At 41.3% G+C, this 25378-nt stretch overlaps 1 protein-coding gene across 4 annotated transcripts in view; it reads right to left on the bottom strand.

Annotated features, from left to right (window-relative positions):
* Positions 1 to 25378, bottom strand: part of pip5k1ca (phosphatidylinositol-4-phosphate 5-kinase, type I, gamma a) — a 53218-nt gene that overhangs the window by 9259 nt on the left and 18581 nt on the right. For all 4 annotated transcript variants that reach the window (XM_085447526.1, XM_085447528.1, XM_085447527.1 and 1 more), the window contains exons 2-16: positions 21639 to 21670; positions 20629 to 20715; positions 20111 to 20241; positions 19895 to 20012; positions 15264 to 15416; positions 10333 to 10632; positions 9457 to 9665; positions 8267 to 8350; positions 8067 to 8115; positions 6126 to 6210; positions 4570 to 4731; positions 4026 to 4167; positions 3699 to 3731; positions 3351 to 3470; positions 165 to 435 (exon numbers count right to left, since the gene is read on the bottom strand). In XM_085447526.1, the coding sequence (XP_085303652.1) occupies positions 165 to 435; positions 3351 to 3470; positions 3699 to 3731; positions 4026 to 4167; positions 4570 to 4731; positions 6126 to 6210; positions 8067 to 8115; positions 8267 to 8350; positions 9457 to 9665; positions 10333 to 10632; positions 15264 to 15416; positions 19895 to 20012; positions 20111 to 20241; positions 20629 to 20715; positions 21639 to 21670 (1976 nt within the window). The remainder of the gene's footprint in view (positions 1 to 164; positions 436 to 3350; positions 3471 to 3698; positions 3732 to 4025; positions 4168 to 4569; positions 4732 to 6125; positions 6211 to 8066; positions 8116 to 8266; positions 8351 to 9456; positions 9666 to 10332; positions 10633 to 15263; positions 15417 to 19894; positions 20013 to 20110; positions 20242 to 20628; positions 20716 to 21638; positions 21671 to 25378) is intronic.

Genomic DNA, 25378 nt, shown 5'->3' with positions numbered 1-25378 from the left:
TGTAGGACAGCGTCAAACAATTCAGTCTATTCAGTTAAGATACACCGACTCTGACGTGATGATGTGATGGCTAAAAAAACAAAGCCAAACTAAAAGATTAGAGAAGTGATGAAAGCTGCTGCTTTGTGTTTGCTGCACATGTCCGAGGGTATGTTTGTACTTACAAAGTAGATATCTGTGATTGGCACATCGTCGTCGTCATCAACCGAAGCCTGACTGGTGCACCCTGAACCGGACACCTGGCTGGCCCTGTCTGCTTCCACTGCCACCGCCTCCTTTGGGCTGTATGTGGCTTCTTTGGGTGGCCCCGGGGAGGAGGAAGCAGCTAGGGCAGATGATGATGCAGAGGAGGCAGCCTCAGGTGCTGACAAAGAGCCTGAAGGTTCTGCTGCGGCACCGTCTAGAGCGTCTGTGCCGGCTACTTCCTGAACGTCACTGTGGAAAAACGAATGTTGTATTGTTAGAAAATGAATGCAGGGAGAGGGTCTCCAATTGGCAGCATTAAATTAGCTGTTAATAGTTCTTTTATATGTATGCAGACAAGCACAATTGGATTACTTTGATTCAAGAAGAGCGTAACTATGTGGTCAAAGTGCAGCACACAGTTTCAGGTATTTATAAAAATGTTGCATCCTGTTCAATTCACCTCACTTTATGTATTAATGTATTTTAACAAGAGCAGAAATAAATCTGCCTGCACATCCACCTACACACAGACCCACAGCCGTTAAGAGCCATTAATTGGGTCACTTGCCATAAGCCACTTTCCAGCAGCAGGGCAGAAGAGTGGGACCAAGCTATTAGAGAAAATTCAACAGCTGTGCGTATATGTGCGGTGGGGGTGTTTGTGGTTTAGATGCTTAAGCTTAAAGATTTGCCAGCTGGCTGTGTGCTGCCACAATCCTTTATTGTTCCTGGCCAGATCATCGACTATTAGGAAGGATTTAGGCACATCCACATTGCTTTCTCAGCTTCTGTGTTTGAGTTTAGCTCCACCAGAGGAAAAGCCCGGCAGCAGGCCAAGCAAGCAAAAAAAGGAGACTTGGCATCTCCAAGTGAAGAACTGAATGGCTGAACAAACGAGGGGAGACGGGATGATTGTTGCCATGCAAAAAGATGCTCCCTTACTCAGTTCGTCTCAGCCCATTTCACCCCACCTCTTTCTTTTTATTTATTTAATTATTTTTCACTACACAGTTTTTTCTGCCTGCCTTCTTCACAAATTGCTCCTTATATTTATCTTTTCTTTTCATCTTCTAATTAAATATACAATTTCTCCACTTCATGTCGGCCTTCTCACCTCCATCCAACCCATTTCCAAAGCTGCAGGTGTGTTAGAAGCAGCTTCTCAGAGGAGCGTTGAGGCAGTTAATCCATTCGCCTATCACTGTCTCGGCTGCTCTCGCCACCCCTTCCTTCCTCCCCGCCAGCTCTTTCCAGACCCCCAGGCCTTATGTCTAGCCACTGCCTTCTCACCATCAAACCCAATTATTCAGTTGGCTTCCCTCGGCAACCGCACCCCAATCTCCACTGACCTGACTCCAGGAAAACTCCACCGTGTTTACATTACGTCTGTTTAAGTCTGTAAAAATGAAAGTTATTTAGTTTTTGTTTTCAAAATCCAGAGCGGCATAAAGTGTTGCTCTAACTCTCTTTGTTTCACCTTGAAATTAAAACTAACATGCAATCCAATCTAGTTAATCAGAAACATTTTAAAATATACAAAGTGTGGGATAATCGCAGCTTTATGGGCGGTAGCCTCAGGCGTGAAAGCTTCCCGACCCACTACCCTACTTTTTCTGATCGTTTCCCCCATGTTTGGGTTTTTTGGATTTAGTGTCTGCACCATGTTCCCATTTAAAAAAAACAGGAGATAAACACTCCTTATGTATGCATGTGGGCACTCTCTCATAACCTAATTACTATAGATGCATGCCCCTAAATTCACCTGCAGCATTTATTTCCCCATAACAAGAGAACCCTGACCTCATGAACAAATGGGTTAAGCTGCTTTCAGTGTTTCTCTGTGTTCCACTGTGTGTGTGTGTTTGTGTGTGTGTGAGACAGGTGAGGTGTGTTTACCTAACAGCTGGCTAAGTCCTGCTGAGACACAGGCAGCAGGTTATTTATAGTATGGTGTCAAACTGAGTCATATTGCGGTAATAGAGGAGCCTCGTTCTAGCTCTTTCTGTATTTGGGTCACATGTATGATAAGAGCTGCCTCTTTCTTTCACGTCTTTCTGTCGTTTACAGTGAAAAGGACAGAGGCTGTGACTTTGTTTCTTTTATTCATAATGGTCTGTTTTGTGCATGGTGGAAAATATTCATCATTAAGCATTTTGTGGGACTAATATGGCAACATGCCAGGTGGCAGCTGTATTACATCGTTTTTATCTATTTTAAATGAGGATATTTTTAAAAGTATACAAATACTTAGTCCGTTTACAGGTACTGAGAAACGCTTGCTTAAAGAATAAACTTTAGACCAAAGCATTGGTTCGTGCCGCCCCCTAACTCTGGGTGAGGCCAACAGATAGAATAAAGATGGGAACCATGAAATAATGAACCCCAAGCTGCACTAGTTTGCATGTGTCCATGGGAAAGACACTGAACTCTAAATGAACCCCAATGCATCCATTAATGTGTGTATGTGATGGATAAACCAGTGTGGATACCACGTTCATGATGCAAACCTCCCGTTCCACCACATCAAAATATGTTTACTGTGGAGACTATTTGAGTACAGTACATGTTCTTTTTTTGCTTGTTTTCTCTCAACAGGTGATAAAGATGATTTTTGTGACACGATGCTTGAAGCAGCCATCAGAGGATGGTCACATTGTGGTCATAAAGAGATGGACACGGTCAGCAAGAATGCAAAAGTAGACTTTGGTATATAAACGATGCTCAGTTAGTACTAAGCACCCCTTCTTTTGGACCATTCTCTGCAAACCTTAGAGATGTTTGTGTGGGAAAGTCCCAGCACCAACAACCATGCCATGTTCAGAGTCACGTAAATCACATTTTTGCTCCTTTCCCCTTTAGCACGTCTGTGGTGTAAAACGTGCCACCAAAAGTTCCTCCAAAGGTTCCTGGTATCTATCGAAAAATCTTAAACATGTTTTGCAGCTGGCTGACCAACGATGTAAAAGTCGATGTTGGCACAGGTTTAGGATATTGAATTAAACTCAGTGTTATGTGAATACACAGGTTACAAGTGTGTTTCTGATGTTTTGTTCTTGTAAATCAACTGACAAGAAGCGCATTCGTCTCTCCAACATCAGATTTTAAGTCTAAGTTTGAGGATGACTTGTGTTTACATAGTGTTTATCCTTGTGTTGTTTGAGTACCTGATTTCAGGTGAGGGCTGAGGAACAGAGATGGTGGGCTCACTGTCGTGTCTCTTCAGCTCCACCTCCACTGTGATGGTCTGCTGATCCTCCTCACGCACACGCAGCTCCTCCTGGGTCCTGAAAACACAAGCAGCCTCATATAAAAAGAAAAACACGCAGAGGAAATGAAACGCCAAAACACACACACGAGGAGGAAAAACGGGCCTAGTCATAAACACACTGACATCAGATTTTCTCTGCCACCCACCCACCACACCCAGGAGTGTTTAATGCTATGAAAACATACAACAAGTGAGTGTTTGTGAAACAAGCTAATACATTTTGTGACTCTGGACTCAGACTCACCTCCCATCATGGCTAAGCGACTGGGTGTGCCTCCTGAAGACAGAGGAAACACAGTCAGTAAGAGCAACATGCTTTAAGGCTCACACTGGTGAATTCTGACAACACAACTTTAAGCTTAAGTTTAAGAAATAAGAGTTTGGAAATAAAACCAGTTATATTTCAGACTAAAGCATAACAAAGCCATTAATTACAGTGTTAACTGTCCCATATATGAACTTTAATATTTATAAGCTCATGTATAATTAAAAGGGCAGTGAACAGATGGATTCCCTGTGACCATCTAATATATAAATGTTTTAAAAGATGTGTGTGTGTGTGTGTTAGTACCTGTAGCGGGGGTGTTCGGCCGTGTCAGAGGGAGATCTCTCAGGAATGGACAAAGAGGTGGTGGAGGAGAGTGTAGTGGCAATTGATGCGGTAGTGGCCTCCTCGAATGATGGAGGAGTACATGGAAGAAGATCTGGTCTCCCTGGTGGACAGACACAGGTACAGTCATTACAGTTTATCTTGGAGAGAGCTGGCACCTGTCAGCAATCTTTTTTTTTTGGCATTTTCCTCCTTGGATGCCTCCTGGGCGAGGTGTTCTGAGCATGTTCTACTGTGAGGAGGCCCCAGGGCAAAGACAGGACACGCTGGAGAAATTATATCTGTCAGCCAGCCTGGGAATACCTCAGTGTTCCCCCGGATGAGTCGAAGGTTTTTTTCGGGGAGAGTGAAGTTTGGGTTTCTCTGTTAGGCTACTGCCCCCGCAACCCAGCCACATATACATGGTAGAGAAAGGATGGATGGATGGAATATGCTGTTGTAAAACTATATACCGTGTTCCATCTTTGTTAATTTTATCATAACACACAGCATGCAGTGTATTTACCCTCGTCCTCCAGCGTTGGGAAGCTGCGAGCTCCTCTCAGGTCGTAGATATTCTCGTCTCTCTCACAGGTCAGCTGGCTGGCTGACCAAGCTGCACCAGGACCACCACACTTGGGCACCGTCAAGGACACACGACCCTTCTTTGACGGAGAGGACTTCAAAGCTGAGGAATAATTTACAATAAGGCTTTTATTTACAGTAATGAACTTGTGTGTTGTGTAGTTTGGGGTATTTAGCTTACAGTATACACAGCCTTTAAGTGACAGTTTTTATGATCTCTCTCTCTCTCTCTGTATCTATCTATCTATCTATGTATGAAGTCTGAAATTAATTTTTACTTTTTAAAGACCTTTTCGGGAACTTGTTCTGTGTTTGTTTTTAGTGACCATTATATTGTTTCTTTATTTTCCCTTTTAATTCCTGAGAAAATCACTTTAGGTTAGGAATTTGTTTGGGTTTAGCAGAAACAGGAAATTGGGATTTCAAGCAAACATCGCGACTACATACACCATTTCTGAACATATATAAATGAATGTAAACTCTTATAAAACATGGAACACTCTGAAAACACATATTTCAGTGGGGTAGATTCTCGTTGGATATCTATACTGATAGGCACTGGGTTATGTTGCCACAGAATGATGTGACATTCTATGATGGGAATGAAAATTACCAACCTACACAGGGCTGAATTCAAAGACATCGCAAAAATCAAAGTGAAAAAAATGATGCAGTCCATTTTGGTGAAATTTCATAGCAGCAACTCAGAATGGTGCTCATTAGTTTGTATAGACCTCAAGTGCTTGAATGCATGCCTGACAGTGTTAGAGTACGGTCCTAAGGAGGTGACGGATGGTGTCCACGGAGATCTCCTTGGATCTCATGGATCATGGCTCTCCCTCCATGGACATGCCTCCCCAGACCATCACTGACCCACCACCAAACAGGGCGTCCCGAACAGGCAGTTTAACATTCTCCACGGCTTCTGCAGACCCTTTCACATCTATCACACGTGCTCAGGGTGAACCTGCTCTCATCTGTGAAAATCACAGGACACCAGAGGTGGACCTGCCAATTCTGCCAATCAGGCTGCACACTGCCAGGCAGTGAGCACAGGGCTCTCAGGCCCAAGAGTCAGAAACGGTCAGAAAAGACTAGGGGGGCATAAAATGTCAGGGGTGTCCACCTGTAAAACCATTCCCGTTTTGGGGGTCGTCTCATTGTTACCCCTCCCGTATGCCTGCTTTTAATTTTATTAGCACCAAAGCAGCTAGAACTGATTAACAACCCCCTCTGCTTAAATCTAACCTTAGCTAACCAAGGCTGAAAATCTCATACACATACCCCTATGTACTCTTTACAAAATGCTTAAAAGCAGTGAAAATAAAAGCAAATAGAGATCCAACAGATCTATTTTCCTAAAATGATATGAACTAAAAAATCTTTCAGCTGCTGTATCTGATTTTTCTATCAAGACTCGACACTGAAAGCAACAAAACCCTGGTGTGTGGCTCTCTCCTTCTCTCTACCTATGGCAACTTCTTAAATGAAACTCACAGGAGCTCTTCTTGAAAACTGTGGTGCTCATGAACTTCAAGAATCTGTCGGCATAGAATCCTGGCCGGTGGACCGATACAGTGTCCTGAGGGAGAGACAGAGAGATTAATGAGACAAATGGTGCATGAATAAAATGATCAAACTGGTGCTCGCAGTAGATTAAAACTGTCTGTGTTCTTCAGTGACCCATTTCAGTAATTCTTCTCTCTGGGCCAAACCACACGAGTGAACAACACCTGCTACAGACACGCAGAAACACAGTCAGACGAGGCTACAGACCCAACTCTTCATTATTTATGTTTCAGCAGACGGAGATAAGACAACACCAGCAGACTGACAGATGACACTTGGTGTTTGGTTTGAGACAGAGGACAGTAGGGGCGGCGGAAGCAATGAAGAGAGAGAATCTCAGTTATTAGCTTTTTTTGTTTCAGCATCATTGTTGCTCAATATGTAATGTTGCGTGTGGCTCGGAGGTCGTGCTGAGGATCCATTGTCGTCAGCAACAGTGACGAACAGGACGCTGTTTGCTCTCCCACACGTCTCGCTTGTCAGGGTGTTTCGGAGTGGGAGCTTGGAGTAAAGAAAGGAGGCGGGGAGATTCATGGGACTGATCTTCTGTTTTGTGCTGTAAATCTTTCTGTATCAGATTCCCTGTAAAATCAGACTTGGCAGAACAAAATATAAAATACTGTGTGTAGGCAGCTGCTGATCTTAATGGCTCTGTTTATGGAAATAACGCTACTTAAATGAATGTGGTTGCAATTTGCTAATAATAAAGTGTTTCTACGGCATTACAGTTTTAAGGCCCACATGTTTTTCAGAATGAGCAACAGACAGTGTTTTCCTCAGAGTTACGTTGTTTTAGTAGTGGTAGTGGAGGAGAGATATACCTATGGTTTTATAAATAAATTAGTAAATAACACTTTACATACAATAAACAACAGATTAATGTTGAAATTACGGAGCTATTGAACTTTTAAAATATGAGTGGACTGAAGATGTAACTCCATGGTGTCGTTCTTGGGATGTGTGCTAAAGGCTAAGATATACCCGGATGGCCTGCATAAGTGAACTCTGGAGTATATGTGGGATAATCTATCATGAGCACAGGACAAAGGACAAAACTACAAGTCAGCTACACAGTACAGGAGCTTCTCAGCTGTGGAAACCCATGCCATGAAGCTCCCTGATTGATTGATTGATTGGTAATTTATTTCAACATGTGAACAATATACAAGTACATTTAGAAAAGAAATAAGAGAGAAAAAAAATACTATACAATTTTTGTGCTGATGTTAATGCCAGAGGAGGCTTGAAGCTCTGTATTGACTCAATGTTATCGAATCAGCAGAATGTTTGAGACTTCTATGCACAAAAGAGCTTTTGTCCATTTAGCACCCTTGACTTGGAATGAACTGCAGAACTGGAAAATAACTGAATTAATTTGATTTCATTTAGTGCTTTTAAAGCAAAACTAAGAGTCCCTGAGGCCAAGTCCATAACAAGCAACAGTTTCAATTAGATTGTTTGTCATTTTAACTGAATTTTATTTAATTCTATCTTTATTTTATTTTATTTTTCATTTCTTTTTTCACGTGTGTTGTTGCTGCCTGTGTTTAATTGAGTAACTGTGAGAGACTTGCTGCTGCCTATCTTGGCCAGGTCTCCCTTGAAACAGGTTTTTAATCTCAATAGGATCCTCCTGGTTAAATAAAGGTTAAATAAATAAAAGAAAAAGAAAAAACTTCACCACTCTGTGACACTGCCCTGTAACTTTATAGGGTTAGTCTGGGATAGGTGTGGATTTACAGGTTTAGCCATGTGGATGGAGAAATAATGAGTCAGGCAGGTAAGCTGACAGAAAATTGACATTTTGTGCCAATAAACCCTCTTACAATGTCGAAGCTCAGGAAAGAAACCCAAAAGCTAAAAACTCACCCCATCATGAACCAAAGCCTTCCATGTGTGTTCCAGTTTCTTGATTAACCTGCAAAAACAAAGTTGGCATGGCAAACATGAATAAACCTAATGAACTTAAAGGTGTTTTAGTACAAAACACTGTGGCAGTAGTGTACAGCATGTACACATTATTTATGTCTGCATCATACAGACGTTTGGCTGATTTCTAAGATGATCACCTGTAAGACTGCAAGATGTCGATGATTCCGATGAAGAGAAGAAGCCTTTCTCCTTTTCCGCTAACGGCGGGGATACCGCCCATCCTAAAAGGAGAAGAGAAGTAAAGCTAAAATGAAATGTGGCAGGTTTGGGTGCCATTAATCTCCAGCCATCAGCTTCTCCACAGAGTTTATTTGATTTATTTTTCTCTTTCTTATCATCATTAGTCAGCTTTAGGATGTGTTCTTTGTGAGTAAAACAACATTTAATGTCAAACTACAACACTTATTCAAAATAAATGTATCTAGATTTAAAGCCGTACGACTCATGGTTGGGTTTAACTGAACAGAAATGTGAACCCCAGCTGTGGAGAGGATGACAGCATCGGGTCTGGTTCATCTTTGCAGTCTTCTGCTATTCCTACAGCTCATTCAGGTAACTGCAGGCATCCAGGCATTCACCTTTGACTAAATAATCCCATAAGTGCTTCTCTGCAATGTGAATACACTCATACCCTGTACCTTCAGTGCCTTTTAAACTTGTGACAGAGAATCTGATTTAATGAGATTTCAGAGTCAGATGATGTTTCTACCAGAAATTTGGCTTATGAGAATAAGCCTATAAAGGCAGGAAATGTTGGTTTCTTTCTACTTAAATCTAAGACTATAGAGTATTAGGGAACATTAATGAATACTCCGATTTGTTAAGGCTAACTGCATCTTAGCAAGTCAGCAGGGTTTTAGTCTCTGCTGAACCTTTAATCTACACTGAACTCAACATTCGGACTTCTGACACAAAACCGCTGATTGCTTTACGGGCAAGATCTGAAGTTTGCATTTTCTTCAATTTCTTTTGAATTTCTCTGAAGTTGTGTATATTAAGCTCTAAGAGGCAGCACCAAAAAATGCAATTATCTTTTCAGGCTGAAAGCAGTTGAAATTGAAGCACTGAAATGGTTTACATTTAATTTGAAGGAACTAAAGTGTCGCATCAAGTGTGAGCATTAAAAGGGAACAAAGAGCTGAAGAGAGAGAAGAAGCGTAACTACTGAAAGCAGAATAACTTTAGGAGGGAGAGTAAGAGATAAAGGTAGATGAATAAGTTCTAACATTGTTATTTATCCTTCAGGTTGTTAGCTCGTATAAATGCGGGAAGTCGGAGACATGCACTCCCAAAAGCCTCTGCTGTTCTCCTCTCTGGCCAAACTCACGTGTCGTCTGTGTCAATAGACCCTCCGCAGGCAGCTCCCCCCTGGATGGACTCCATGGCTGTGGAGTACAGAGCCTTCTGCTGGGCCACGGGCCTTTTCTCATCGCTGTCACCCTGGGAGCCTTCCATCTGCCTCTCCCTCTCCGCTTGGTCGATGTTGTGGACCCCAAGCAGCAGGCTGTAGTCCATGATCTTAAAGCTTTCCAGCACCTGAGCACAGGACAGGCAAAGATAGTTGTCAGTGTGCAGTACCTATGAGACACGCAGCTTCTAAATCCTGACTGAAAGCTTTTATTTTTTATTATTTTAACATGTCCCCAAGAGGGATATAAAACCAATAACCGTGGAGATGTTAATGCTATACACAAGACAGAGTGGTGCACGGGCATGCCCACACTGATAAACAATGTATTTGACTGCCAGTGAGTGCACACACACTGCTTTCCGAGTAAAGTAAATGGAAACAGCAGACAGTGATTTACAAGAGAAAAAGCCAGCCAGCTACAAGACCAGACACCTCGTTAAACCTTGTACTCGTAACACAGCTCTAATTTATAGAAAGGGGTCCTGGGAATGCCAAACATCATAACCTCAAGAAAAGTTTTTCTTCCATTCCAGCTCCCCTGTCTACTCTCATCCATCCTCTTTTATCGATCAGGGCACCATGAGTATCATGGGCTTCCCCACCCTTCTTTTTAAAGACTTTTTATATGCTTCTTCATCTACCATTACTTTTTATGAGCCATTTAACGGATCCTGCATCACAACAAGCAAACCAACTTCACCATCTCCTCCCCTCCTGTCTGTCTCAACAGAAAACACAAGTAAAAAAGCTAAAACCAGTATTTGCATTTAGCTGTATATTCATATTTCTCACCAGGCAGTCTCTCTGCAGGGTCTTGGTCAGGGCATTGCAAGTGTCCTGGTCCATCATCAGGCCATCCTGCAAGTCTTGCATGAAGTCCAGGTCTTTAAAGGTGGGCCTGGCCTTCTCCCTCTCCTTCTTGGACGCTCGCCTCTTGTAGGTGGAGCCCTTCAGGTCGTACTTGAGGTGCATGCGCACCACGCGGGGGAGGACATTGTTCATAACAACCACACGGATGTTCTTGCCACCTGACTGGACACAGTAGAGGCCGAAAAACTTGGGCAGCAAAGTGCGAGGGTTCTGATTCAAGTTCTGGAGATGAGAAGAAAAGAGGGAGAACATGAGAAATGAACACCATAAGGAGACGCCTTGAGGGATTGAGCCGAAATACAATATGTGTGAGGTACAGTAAGCTCACATGTAACAAAAATATATATATCTTTTAGAAGTTGTATGACTTCAGGCAGTGTTTCTGACACTGGAACAGAAATTGTTGCTTTTGATTAATGATATCCATTTCAGTTTAAATAAAAGCTTCAAAACAGCACAAAAAGGAACGCCACTGAACACAAAGAGGCATTTTTCTCCTCATGGGAACGTGACGGAACGAAACATACACGAGGAAGAGGATAGCTGATACATGTTACGCAAACAGTTGACTGACAAACAACACATGATTCTCAGTGTACACACACTTTGGCTACGGTTACATATTCACCACCTGATCGCACCAGGATCCATTACACAACAGAGAGAGCCAACAGAAATGAAGGTTTTTCTCACAGTGCCATGTCATGTATATCAAAGTGGTTACTGGACTCTGTAGCCACAGGAGAAGAAAATCATACTTAAAAAGCACGACTCGGGAAAGAGTCGTATCAAAGCGGAATTTAAGCTTTTAAATTTACTGTAAGAACAAAAACCTTTGATGCTCCACCAGAGCACACAGTCAGAATGAAAGTATGACTGACAGGTTTTTGATCATTCTCAGTGCGATGATGTGAATTTTTATGTTGTGATTTTGTTTACATGTTTTACTTGAATTACTTATTAAAAATAAAGCAAATAATTAATGGTTACAGTTCTACAAAAGACTCTAAAAACTAATATTCAGTTTGGGATTCATGCCTCAACAGCAGTTATAAGATGAGCTGCAATCATGAAATTTTGTGGGTTTGTAGGTAAAAATTTAAATATGTAATAGGGCTGTGCGATATGACCAAAATCTCATATCCCGATATAAGAATTATATAAATCACAAAAATTTAACATTTTCTGTAAATTCTGTGAATCTCGGGCCGCTCGACTTGCGGGCAGTGTTTCCAGCTGCGCGTCATGTAGCTGGAGTCGAATGCATGTTTTAACCGATGCATGAAACTATACGTTTTTAGACATAAGTTGTAAAGGCCGCCGCTTTCTTTGTGAGTATTTATTACACGGCGTGCTGCGGGGAAAAGCCTGTTCTACCGTTTGAGTCTAAGGTTTATTTTTTTAGCACCTGGCGGCTCTTTTTTTACTTCTCATCCGTAAATAATCTGCTCTTTCACGTGATTCAGTTTATTTTGAAAAGTCTCAACAGGATCTTGAGCTTTATTGTGAAAGGTTTATGTGGAACATAAACAAGCGGACACGCCATGCTGTTACCGTCGTTGTTGCTAACCACAACGCATAAAAACAGGCGCTAGTCCGTCCATAGTGTGGTTATATTAAATATAAGAGAAAGAGAGAACTTTAAGAAATTAATATAGCCACTACAGTGACCATCAAAACGATGAAAAAATATTGCCGTAAACAGTTTATTTTGCGACACCACGAAACAAAGGTTAGCGTAAAATGAAACGATAGACGTTTTTATATCGTCATCCGATATATATCGTTATATCGAACAGCCCTAATATGTAATACTTCATCCTAGTCCTGCTATAGGTTTCTTCCTTTTACAAGGTTGTTTTTCCTTCCCACCTTTGTCAAGCACTTGCTCATAGTGGGTCATCTGATTGCTGGGGTTTTCTCTGTATTATTTTAATGTCTTTACCTTACAATATAAACCGGCTTGAGTTTACTGTTGCTGTAAATAAAATTGAATTGAGCTGAATGTATTGCATCAAACTGACTTGACTCTCATCTCGAAGAACATATGTCATAGCAAGAGCTCTGTCTCTGGCTAGGACTTAAAGACCAAACAGGAGTTTTCAGCGTAAAGGTCGTCGGTGTGCACACCCAGGTTGTTTCTTGCTGCTTTTTTCTTTTTTTCAATATTTACAAGGTTATTCACTGTGAAATTTGTAATGTGCTGAGGCACCCGAGGGAGAATATTCAGCATAAACAACCTGAGTTGCGATGTATGCCAATAAATAACACACTGAAAAATCTGGAGCTGAAGCCACTCCGACTCAGTTCTGGTTTACTAATCAACCTGATTGCCAGATTTGGCTTCCTGCTATTCTTCCATTTCCCAGAAATGTAAGTCAAGTTGAAGAATCACTATTTTGATACACTGGAGGAGATCCAGTGGGAACTGCAGATGCTCACGTGCAAGTGATGAGAAGGGGACTTACACAGAGCGATCTAAAAATAACAGCTGTGGAAGGAGAGCAGCGATGCCTGAGGAGTCCGGCTACAAGGGGTAATCGGCTGAATTCATATCTGACTGGGTTTTTTTTAAATTTTTTGTGCAAAGTCACAGTCAAACTATTATCACTGAACAGAAATGAAAAGACACAAAGCACTTTAGATCATTTTTGGCTAAGCCAAATGCAATAACAAGATGAAGGCACACAAGGACATTTTTAAAAAGTTCTTTAGCAAGTACTTTCCTCTGTATCACAGGTTATGCCAAATATTTCAAGAATCAATGCAAACAAATTAGTTTGGCTGGTTCCTCAGTTATAAACCTGCTTTGACCTTGGGACTTGGGCCAGCTCAGTCCCATTAGAAAGATGAGAGAAGTGCGAGAAACAGAGGGCTGCTCCATATAGTGGTAACACACAGCAATCAGGGGTAAAAATGACTGCAAGAGGAGAGAGAAAGAGGAACAGACTCCAGAGAGATGAAGGATGACTAGAAAATGTGGCTGAAAAGACTAGGTACTTGGTGAATGACCTTCAGATGAGAAAAGCTTCTACAAAGAGCAGCAAAGAGAGAAAGAGCATCCTCAGCCCTCAGCCACACACAACCCTTCTGTCAGCGTTACGAGGGCAGAGCGGTGACGAGCCAACAACACGAACACGTGAGGCACGGGAGCAGAGGAGAGGGATGGAGAAGAAAAACGAGAGGAAGGATTTAAACACAAAGACAGAGCGAGAGGGGGAAATCAAGGAAAATAAATCACGCTGAGAGAGCCACAGCAGCAGGAGGCTCTCTTTGGAGAGTGACAAGACATTAAAACATGAAGGACAAGCCATATAATAGAAGTGTGAATAAACAGAGGGGAGAGAAGTGGCAGCACGAAGTCAGTTACATCACTGTGGTCTGCATGCTGCCCAGAGCCAGAGTCTTCAGCCCACAACCATGAGCCAGTCAGCTGTTGAAGATGTGGAGCTCCACCAATGACTGCTTGTACGCTGTCTGTTATGTGTTTGCCTAAAATACAGATAAGTCTACAATACTCAAACTACTTCTCAATGTCCAAACATACATTTTTTGTCCTGTGTCGTGTTTCTGAGAGTCTTTAAAACCTCCCTCCCCTTTCTCTTGCCTCGGGCTACAGCCCGAAACTCTCCGCTTTTATTAAACCACTCGCTTAAGACCAATTACACCTGTGAAAATGTTTCAGAGCACGACCAAAACGATGGAAAAGGTCACAGTAAATGCGCTGAGACTTCAACTTCCTTAAATGATTAAACAAATTCCTGCAGTGGACTTTGCCCGCAGCTGTCGGTGCATCAATAAACACAAGGGCGAGGGCTATGAACCTGTGAGGCTGGATTAGCAGCATGGACATACATGGAGCTGTTGCTGGTTGACTTCTTTCAGAAAGAGGCTGTGAAGTTTTGGAGGGGGTGGGAGTGGGCTACTGTTGGTGGAAGTCATGCTCTGTTAGGCTTAAGTACAGTACATCCGGCTACTGAAAAACACCAGCCAGTCTCTTATGAAATCCTATGGCCTGAGGTTTCAGTCACAGAAGATAAAAGCTGTTAAGTCTGCTTTATTTGAAGGTTTGTGCTTGGAGGAAACATTTCCAGGATCTTACATAAACCTGAGAGCTTAAAAAAAAACGTAGGGATAGAAGTTAGTATTTAAATGAAATAATAATAAATAATAACCTATTATTTATTCATGATTTTCTTATTTTCTTCCATATATGCCTTATTACAGTTTTTCAACATAGCCAATATTTCAAATGATGAGGTCAGTGCATGTAGAAGTAATCCCTGTGTGCCAAAATGTCAGGTTTCAGACTGCTAATAGACAAATCGTTCTACTCTTGGCCTTTTATGATGTCATTAAGAACAGATATCCCTAATATGGTCAGTTGAAGCTGTGAAAAAAGGGTAGCCAATCAGATAAAAGTTTCCTTAAATGCAGGCTGGCCTTAAAGAAAGAAAAACGGGAGCTAAATAGCTTGTTTCAGATAGAGGCTGCACTAAAGCCTGGCATAAGATAAAGGGTTACTTTTTGAACTACGACTCATGCAAAGCATCTCTATTAAAATATGGATTTGTTAAAAAGTGTGGTGTCTTCAAACAAACATGCATAAGTACACAAAGGGTTCCCTGCCTTTTATCCAGTGCTCATGAATCTGTGTGTCTTGACGACAAGAAATTAGTGTGCGTTACTTAACGTAAACCTGAAAAGAGTTGCCAAATCCCAGTGAGAAAATAAATAAAACATGGAAGAACAGCTGCTGTGGCAGTTCATTTGAACTTCTTTGGTGGGACACGCCCATTTGAGCACGTTACATATACATTTTAGGTACGCTGTCATGCACACAATCTGCTTACCATGTAGTATCCAGGCAGCAGCTTCTGTAAGAATTCAGCCTCCTTGTGCATCACAGTCTTGATGATGAACTCATCGTCCTTTGTAAGGTAGAAGACTGAGCCACTCGCTCCAGGATTGGACAGCTCGATCAGAGGCTCGTTGCACAGGGAGTACTGCAGGGTTACACACAGAAAAATGACCAATGTTATGAAAAAGTTAAACAAAACAACTATAAATAAAACTTAAAATAGATGAGAATATTGACCTAGTTTTACCTTACAATTGTTTACGTAGAGGATATAGTACTCAGTAAAAGTACACTGAATTAGCTGTTAGTAGTACTCTGTTTGCAAGACGCACAAATTGTACTACTCTGAAACTGAACGCAACTTCGTAGACAAGTTACAGAAAACATGTTTTTTTTAAAGTTGCAGTCTATTCGACAAAGTCATGGAACATAATCATTTCTTCAGTCAGTGTGAGTCACACTGACTCAGTAAATTGTTAACGGTGTTCAGATTTGACTGAGCCATGACTCAGAAGAGTTCGCCTAAGTACTTTAATTGCTTCCGTAAGCTCTGTATCACAGCCGCTGCTGCTGCCATAAAGGTGGAATTGGCTGAGTGGACCGAATCCTTTTCACCTCTCCCCGCATAGATCCCCCTTAACCCTTCCCATCTGGTTCTTTTAGATTACTGCAATCCATGCAAACGCTACCAGTGGAACACAAAAAAGCACAGAAAAATAATTACGGCACTTCATTATACATCTCCTCTGATACCTTCCTGTTAACAACATATTAATGAAGAATACCACGCTGACTAGAACTCTCTGGCTCTCTGGGGATCAAATCTATAAATGAGGAGTTGCCTGCACTGCTGATAATAAACATAAACACTGGAAATCAAACACAAACACCAGCATGCTGAGACACAGAGCCCAAATTTGAATATTAATGAAACACAAAAGGCCATAGGACATAGGACATATAAGGACATAGAATAAATATATATTTTACAGAATTACAATGGAAACAAACACAAAGCTGAAAGAACATGCTTTTAAAATTCCAATGTTGTAACCTTTTTTATACAAACACTCCCCATCCAACTTCCGCTAATTACTCACATTTGAACATTCTCCTGAATCAATTCCAACATTTTAAAACACACCTAAGCAGGACGGGAGGATAAGAATGTGAAGCTGACTAGGAATAGCAATAAGCAAACAGTTGGGAGGCTCATCTTCACACTAGGGCTGTTCGATATAATGATATATATCGGATAACGATATAAAAACGTCTATAGTTTCATTTTACACTATCTTTTGTTTTGTGGTGTCGTAAAATAAACTGTTTAGAGCAATATTTTTTCATGGTTTTGATGGTCACTGTAGTGGATATATTAATTTCCTAAAGTTCTCTCTTTGTCTTATTTTTAATATAACCACACTACAGATGGACAAGCCCTGTTTTTATGCATTGTCGTTAGCAACAACGACGGCAAAACCATCGCATGTCCGCTGGTTTAGTTTCCACATTAACCTTTCACAATTAAGTTCAAGATCCTGTTGAGACTTTTCAAAATAAACTGAATCACGTGAAAGAGTATGCAGAATGTTTACGGATGAGAAGCAAAAAAGAGCCGTCAGGTGCTAAAAAATAAACCTTAAACTCAAATGTTAGAACAGGCTTTTCCCCGCAGCACGCTGTGTAATAAATACTCACAAAGAAAACGGCGGCCTTTACAACTTATGTCTAAAAATGTATAGTTTCATCCATCGGTTAAAACACTCGACTCCAGCTACATGACGCGCAGCTGGAAACACTTCACCAAGTCGAGGTGCACGAGATTCACAGAATTTACAGAAAATGCTACATTCTTGTGATTTATATCGTTATCGGGACGATATATGTCTTAATATCGGGATATGAGATTTTGGTCATATCGCACAGCCCTACACTAAGATGTCTAATTTATCAGACGAGAAAGTCTCTTTAGGGATGTGATAAAACAGCATCAAACCTTCAGCGAACAGAACTGCTGCAGAGACTATTTAAGCTTTCTTTGTCTTTTTGGGTGTGAGAAAATCTAACATCTCTTTATCACTATTTACTGACAAAACAGAAAGGCCCATAATTGGCAGGTCCACAGGAAATAACAAAAATCAGTAGCTGCCGCCACAAATGTGTCAACAACACATTATCTCTTCTGGCAGGCCCTAATGATTTGTCTATGAATAACTTGTTGGTGGTAACACATAACAGAGTGACTTGTTAGAAAGGCTGTATTAGATGGTGCCAGTGCTACAGCCCCACAACAGCAATGGCTGAAGCTGTCACTCGTAGCAACACTAACAAGCTTATTGTTGGTTACGAGACAGAGGAAATACGACCAAAGTGTTCTGGTAATGCAAAAAGCCGTTAACCCTCCAAATTACCTTTTAATGGCAGCAATTTTCTACTGTAACAAATTACTTTTTAACATCCACCACTAATGAACTCTAACAACATCAGCTACCTGTGAACAGAAATGGCTCATATACAGTATTTTTTTATAGTGAGACTACATTTCAGTTCATAAGTCACAGAATAATTATGTTCTAGATTAAAATTTGAGCTTTTAATTGACTCTTATCCGTCACTTATCTGCTTTTACAACAGCACCTGGCTTGTTCATAATGTTTTATTATGTATTCTTAATGATTTCTGTCATCATTTTGTCTTTTTTCTCTCTTTTTATGCATTCAGAAATGTTTCCATGCTGCTATTTTAGTATCTTGTAACTGGGGTTTAGAAAGATGCTATATAGAAATAGCATGTATCATCATCATCATTATTATAGCACTTTATGCCCATAAATTTTAGCCTTGCAGTTGAAGTGAAAGTTGTTGTTTTTTTAAACTTACAACCAAAAATCCACAGCAGACTGAACACTAAACATGAACATTAAGTCTTTCCTGGAGCACGTCTAACCAACAACCAGCGATCATGTAATGTAATCTTACTTTGGCCTTACTTTTGAAGCATTGTCTAAATTAATTTCAGTGGTCGTCAGTGCGTAAGTGTGCAAGTACAGAAATATCAGTGATATCTGATTTTAAAAATCATTGAAAGTTTTGTTGACTATGTCCCAAATTAAAGTGTTGACCCCTTAGGTTAGTGAGGTTTACAATGGTCCCTCGTTTATCGGGAGTTAAGTCCTAAAAATAACCCGCGATAGGTGAAATCCGCAAAGGAGTCAACTTTATTTTTTAGTATTATTATAGATGCTGTAAGGCTGTAAAACCCCTCACTACACACTTTATACACTTTTCGCAGACAGGCATGAACATTTTCACACTTTTCTCTCTTGTTTAAAAACCCTCAAAGTTCAAACCTTTGTAGAAAATAAGTCCAGTATTATAGAATGAAACCAAAGGCACCCGCGGTTGCCTTTGATGGTGCAAAACGTCTAATCAACATTGTTGTATTTGTTGGGGAGAAAACTTACAAACATTTAGTGCAGCACTATGGAATCACACTGCTAGCAATCGAAGATTTATATTAATTTGAGAAGGTGAACGCATTCTGTACTGTACAGGAGACATGGCACAAGATTGATTGACAATAGTCTACCGCCAATCAGGATGCAGAACGTAATGCACAGTAAAATAAATAAATAAATAAAAGCATGAAAAATTGCACAAAAAAATTCAGCGAAATAGGTGAACCGTGTCATAGCGAGGGACCACTGTATACCACTTCCTCTGCTGCTGCTGCATTTTCTATAAATTTCAATTCAGGATTTGTTGAGCACCGTTCAATTAACACCATCTACCAGTTAAGACAATCAACTAGATTGTCCTATGTTATGTCCAAGTGCTTAAGGAAATGCTTAAAAAAAAGAATTAAAAGAGAATATGGACTCTAGATTCATATTATAATTTTGAGTTTATGCTGTGACCTAAAATCTGAATAATAAGTACAGCCAGTCAGTGGTGAAATGTCTCCAGATGACTTGCTGACTGAAAGAGAAAAGGGAGAAAAGCCGGCACAATGCTGTGTTTCCACGTGGTTGGAGTACCAATGCATTGAGGACAAGTGCACATGGAGCATGCAAAAACACTGACTAATCAGTGTATGTATATGCAGAGCGTTGAATCATGCAGCCTCCGGGTTCCCCAGACAGAGGAAGAGAGACAAGCTCCAGACCTGCCTTCTCTTTCTCCAGCCTTCTTCTCCTCTCCTCTCTGCCCTCTCAGATGCTGTCTCATGGCTTATTGTCCACATTCCTTTTCACTTAGCTCTCTACTAAGATCCCACTTTTTATCAAGAGTTTTTTTCTTCTAATTCTGTTGTTTACACCTCCACCCCAACAAGTTGCAGTGATGCCTTTTTCTGTGTCAAATCGGTTTGGCCACTATCGGCCGTTAAAAAGAAGTTTATTTATATCTAAAATTAGAAAAAAGGTGAAATGTCAAAAATCGTCCTTTCAGGACATTTGAAGGATATAAATGTTATTGATAAGGTGTGTGTAGATTCAAATCAAAGAGTGCTTTAACCAATAAAGGAAAGTCTGCTACCAACCTTGATTGGTCTGCTACCACTCAAGTGTTTTCAATGACCTTAAACGTAGTCTGGATCTAGAGACAAAGACGAGTGAACTCTTACCAGGTAGTCATCCGGCCTGATGCCAAACAGTTCTCTGAAGTAGCGGAAGGCCACAGGAGCGTACGTTTTAAAGCGGAAATCCGGGAAATGATGGGCTGGAGTAAGGTTGCTCCCTTCACTAAAAGTTTAGGATAACAACATCTGGTCAATAAATTAAAAAAATTCCACTTATTAGTGCACTAGAGGGCTTTAGTGGGTGTTTGGGTGTAACAAAACCTGGGGAAAAAGATGCTCTCCACCACGTAAAAGTCCTGCATTAACACATCTCTTTCAGGCTTGGAGCTCAGGTTACCCACTGTGTAACCGATGCCCAGCTGGATGGCACCTTTCAAGGCTGATGATGTGGTCTGCAAAAGAGGGAGTGGAGGAGGCAAAAATGAAATTCTTCATCTTCTTCTAAACCTCACAGGACAGTCTGAGATTGCTCTTTAGAAATGTTTCAGTAGAATCTAATGGTATCATCTATAAAGTGTACAAAGGCAATGAGTCTGCGTCATGTCATTTCATATTTCTGATTACCAGACAAACAGAAAATGCATATATTTCTTAGATAAATTAACCTCTGATAATAAAACTGACTGAAAGAAAAATCTTTATTTTCCTCTGGCCTCTAAAACCTTTTTTGGGTGTAACAGGGCAGAAAAACTCATTTTATAACACCTAGAGACATAGCACTATTCTTCGATAGCATATCAAAGGTCACTCTTAGAAACAGAAACTGTATAGTATAGCACCTTCTTATAAGTAGTCTCCCCTGATGCGTCCACCCCTCTGTGTCCAATCTTCTTTCCTTGACCAGGCTGGCCTGAGGATGAGGCCATCTGATAAGAAGAAGAGAGAAGCAGACTATTATAATCCGGTCAGCAGTACTTGCACTTCTTTATGAATGGAGACCGTTGAATGGCAGCAATTTCAACGTCTGATGTTTGTCATTTTGAAGCGATATACAGACTGTAGCTCAGCTAATGTAATGGAGCTGATGTAATAATTTTAGGATCTTATCCACTGCAAATAATTCTAGAGCCACTGTACGTAATGGTCACTGAGCTTTTGGTTTAAACTGGTATTTAAGTAGATTTAAGTAATCTGCACACTCCTATTAAACAAATTGGGCAATACTTTAGGGCTTGCTAAAATGCGCTGTGTATAAAAGGGATTGATCAAATTAGGAGGATTAAAGAAGACTTATTATGCTTATTTCCAGCTTTGAGTTTGAGTCGCGGCTCAGAATAATTCCTGTTTATCTCATACTGGGCTTTAGTGCAGCGCCTCACTTCTTCCACTGTCTTAAGGAAAACATCCCTTTATTCTAATTGGGTGCCCCTCCCGAACAAAACAATTTGAACAACGTGCAGGCAGGGCTCTGTGCTGATGATCATATCTGCTCTCGCTGACACTGGAGAGAACAGCAGAATAAAAAAGGGCCATAAACCGTGTTTTTAGAGAAGGGTGGAGTGAGCTTTTGCCTCACTAAGGATTACTTATTCAAACTCAGGATAGTTTAAATGTAGCTGTATATATGTATGTAGAGAGCAAGGATACATGCTGATAAAATGTTGTGTCCTATAAATACAGACAAGAAGAAAAATCACTAATGCTTTTAAATATTTTGTGCTGTTTGTAGTGACATTGGAGGCGGTTTTCAAGCACCAATTAAAAGCCTCAAATGAAACCATTATAGTGGGATAGTATGGGACAAAAAGCAAAGTAAAAGACAGAGAGACAGGTGCAGGTGGTGGCTCACCTCTGTGATGAAGGCTTTCTTAGCAGCTGCATCTGTAAGAGAGGGGACAAGAAGAGACAAAGCACTGGCTGTAAGTCGCTCTGTGACAGAGAGGCTCCATTACTCAGCATCATTAGTCCTTCCCGTGACAAAGATGAATCCCACAGGGTGGATGCAGCAGCCTAACATTATGTAATGACAGTGTCAAACACAAGCAGGGGCCTGACTGAGTGACTGCAGGAAACAGTAACATCAAGGGCACGAAGTCCTTTAGAAAACCTCATGAAGTACAACTGATTATTCTGCTGTGCAGGCGGCACTGAAGCCCATGTGTGTGATGGTTGGCTAGACTATGCACCAAAATGTATCCTATTTATTTGTTCCAATGCCAATAGGTTTATTCAGACATTTACAGTCCACCCACCCCAGCCCAAGTACAGGTTCACAGATACATGTGTGACTGCAAGCTCTCTTAATGAACTCACTTTAACTTTAACTCAATATGCCTCTGTGGCGTGAATAAGGCACGGCGGGACCACAGATCCATTTTCTGAGCTATTTATTTACACTGGCTGCAGCTCCCAAGCTGCCAGCCGCACATCACACCACAGCAACAACCCCTGAGTCCCCGTGTTTTAACACCGTGGGTGTGATCTGCAGATGCCGTGCAGGTGCGTCCGCATATCATGAGACAAGCTTAAACATATTAGATAAACAGTTCTAGTATGGTGACAACGTGCTACACTAGTAAATACTAATCATACCAGTAAATACATGAAGTAAAGCAGTATCTGCCATGTTATGATCATTTCCAGCCTAATAACAGGATGTAAACAGTAGAGAAAGGCAATCAGAGTCCTGTTTCCACCAGGAAAGCCTGAAATAGACATAATTATAGACATATATAACACTCAGCATAATAATGGAGAGAAGGGTAGGAAAACAGGAAAGGGAGAACGGAAAATGAGCAAAAGAAAGAGTGGAAAGTGATGAAGAGGGTGGTTCAGAGATGGCTTCAGACAGAGAGGGAATTAATCAGCCTCACTCTGTTACTGTTATCATCATAACTGCTATCACACTCAGCAGCCCAGATGGTGGAATTTATGGAGAAACTGCAGCAACACAGCCTGACAGTTGGGAATAAATACATGATGATATGAATACAACTGATGAGACACTTTGATGAGGACACCAGTTTTGCTTATGTGATTACTTTTCACTTTTGGGAAACAGATGGAGCGGCAATGTTTAAAAGATTTTCTTGTGGTATTGTGTCAGTAAGGTTACAACACATCCCGTACCGCTGAGGAAAGCAGAAAGTTCCTTATTGCTTATGACAAGGTGATAGGCCTGAATTTGTTGGAGAAGATATTGCTTTCAAATCTCACTGCTGCACGCCTAGAAACATGCAACCCTGCCGTTAGGACAAAAGAGGAGCAGCTGGGTGAAAGCCCATTCAGCCATTTCAATTAATATTCAGTCATCGTGAAAGAAAGTACACCCTCTTTCAAAAAAATAATCAAAAATATAATTAATCTTGAATTGTTTATCTACCACAAATGTAACCAAAGTGCAGAAACAGTGTATTAGAAAGTACATCCTTACTGCTTACATGGGAATAAAGAGGTTTAGGATCAGGCAGGTACTGCTAATCAAAATAAACCCATGAATGGATTAAGGGCAGGTGTGAGGTTTCTGGAGAATTCAGGAGTGTGTTAACATGATGCCAAGGAGGAAAGACGACAGCAATGATTTAGAGAAGAAGGGTTCTATGAAGGGTTATAAGACCATTTCCAAACAGTGTGAAGTCCATCGTTATATAGTGAGATTATTTAGTGAAAAACATTCAAGACAGCTTCCAATCTTCCCAAGAGTGAACCTTCCAGTAAATTCCACCCAAGATCTAACCATACAATGCTTGGAGAAACTGCAAACAAACCCCAAGTGCTGCATCTCAGACTCTAGAGCAGGGGTGTTGAACTCCAGCCCTCAAGGGCCGGTGTCCTGCGGGTTTTAGATATCATCCTGGGTCAAAACACCGGAATCACATGATTAGTTCATTACCAGGCCTCTGGAGAATCCCAAGACATGACAGGAGGTCATTTAGCAATTTGTAAAATGGTAAATGGCCTGTATTTTATAGCGCTTTACTAGTCCCTAAGGACCCCAAAGCGCTTTACACATCCAGTCATCCACCCAATCACACACTGGTGATGGCAAGCTACATTGTAGCCACAGCCACCCTGGGGCGCACTGACAGAGGCGAGGCTGCCGGACACTGGCGCCACCGGGCCCTCTGACCACCACCAGTAGGCAGCGGGTGAAGTGTCTTGCCCAAGGACACAACGACCGAGACTATCCAAGCTGGGGCTCAAACCGGCAACCTTCCGATTACAAGGCGAACTCCCAACTCTTGAGCCACGATCGCCCCAACTGTGTATTGTATTAGCTGTGTTGGATCAAGGGCAAATCTAAAACCTGCAGGACACCGGCCCTCGAGGCCTGGAGTCAACACCTGCGCTCTAGAGTTAGAAAAAGAAATGAATCAAGGTGCTGCAATGATCTATACATCAGCAAGATTGAAATGCTCTGGTTTAATGAACGGAAGCAACGCTTTAAAGAAGATTCAAAATGATGTGAACGGCTGATAAAGTCATACAGGTAACAATTATTTCAGATTACTGCTGCTAAAGGTGATTACGTTTAATTTTTCATGCACCGCTTCTGCACTTTTTTCTGGTAAAATAGTCAACCACATGATTTTCATTATGTCCTGATACATAAAAGCTTAGAACTGAAAGAGGGTGTACCTTCTTGTAAAAGGTGACACAGAATCAACCATCAAGTACAAGTTGGGTTGAGCTGCAAACAATTTCAGGAGAATTACCTTGGGATCACTTTCTACTGTTGTCCAGAAGCAACTGTGTTTGCTTTATTCGGCACAATTAATGGACAATGTCTGGAAAAGCTGCAGTGCAAGTGTGAAAACATCTCAGGTGGTGGAAGGAAATGTAAAAGGGAAGCTCATTTTGTTTTTCATGCAGCAAATGTTACCAGATCCCAGCGTCTGAATGTGCACAAGCTTTTGATGGTTTAAAATGGGTTGGCTCTGCTCCTCCCGAGGAAGCAATTTTCAGAGTGCGCATTACTGTGAACAATTCACAACAGGCTAAATGAGAACTGAACATGACTTTCAGCCTGGACTCTGCAGAGACTTCCTCTTCTAACCAGCACACTATGATTCACTGTCTCTCGCCAGCTGAGACACTAACAGCTAATACCTATAAGCCAGGGTTGTACAGGAGTGGGAGAGCATCCTCACAGCTTGACTTGGTGCTTGCAGCTCAAATGATAGCCAGCCTCTCTTAGTCTGCCTGCCTGCCTCTCGTGCATGCCCATGTGACTGAGCCTCACAGTAGCCGGTTTTCCACCCCTCCTCCTGCTCCGTCTCTCTTACTTGCTCCCTCTTCCACACACATATTCACACTGGGATGCACAAACAAGCGTGCTACGACAGCTTCCTGCAAGGTGGAACAACCAGTAATAAAAATATGGGTAAAACAAAGAAAAGCCAATGGAGGAATGTTTGCAGTGCAGAAAGACACAGCTGCTTTCAGTGTGCTTACTATTCATTTTGCCTGTGTGCACATGCATGCGGTTGGCTGGATTTTTGTGCTTCTTCCACATCTCTCCAGTCACTTCACAGTGTCTGCTCCAAATGTGTTGCATGTGTTTGTATGCAAAGGAATCTAACTAACTGT

This window comes from Copadichromis virginalis, linkage group LG23 (genome assembly GCF_057382275.1).
Source record: "Copadichromis virginalis isolate Kocher_CV1m ecotype Utaka linkage group LG23, C_Virginalis_male_GT1.1, whole genome shotgun sequence".
NCBI lineage: Eukaryota > Metazoa > Chordata > Actinopteri > Cichliformes > Cichlidae > Copadichromis > Copadichromis virginalis.
The sequence above is the reverse complement of the archived record's forward strand: the minus strand, read 5'-3'. Positions and strand labels throughout refer to the sequence as shown.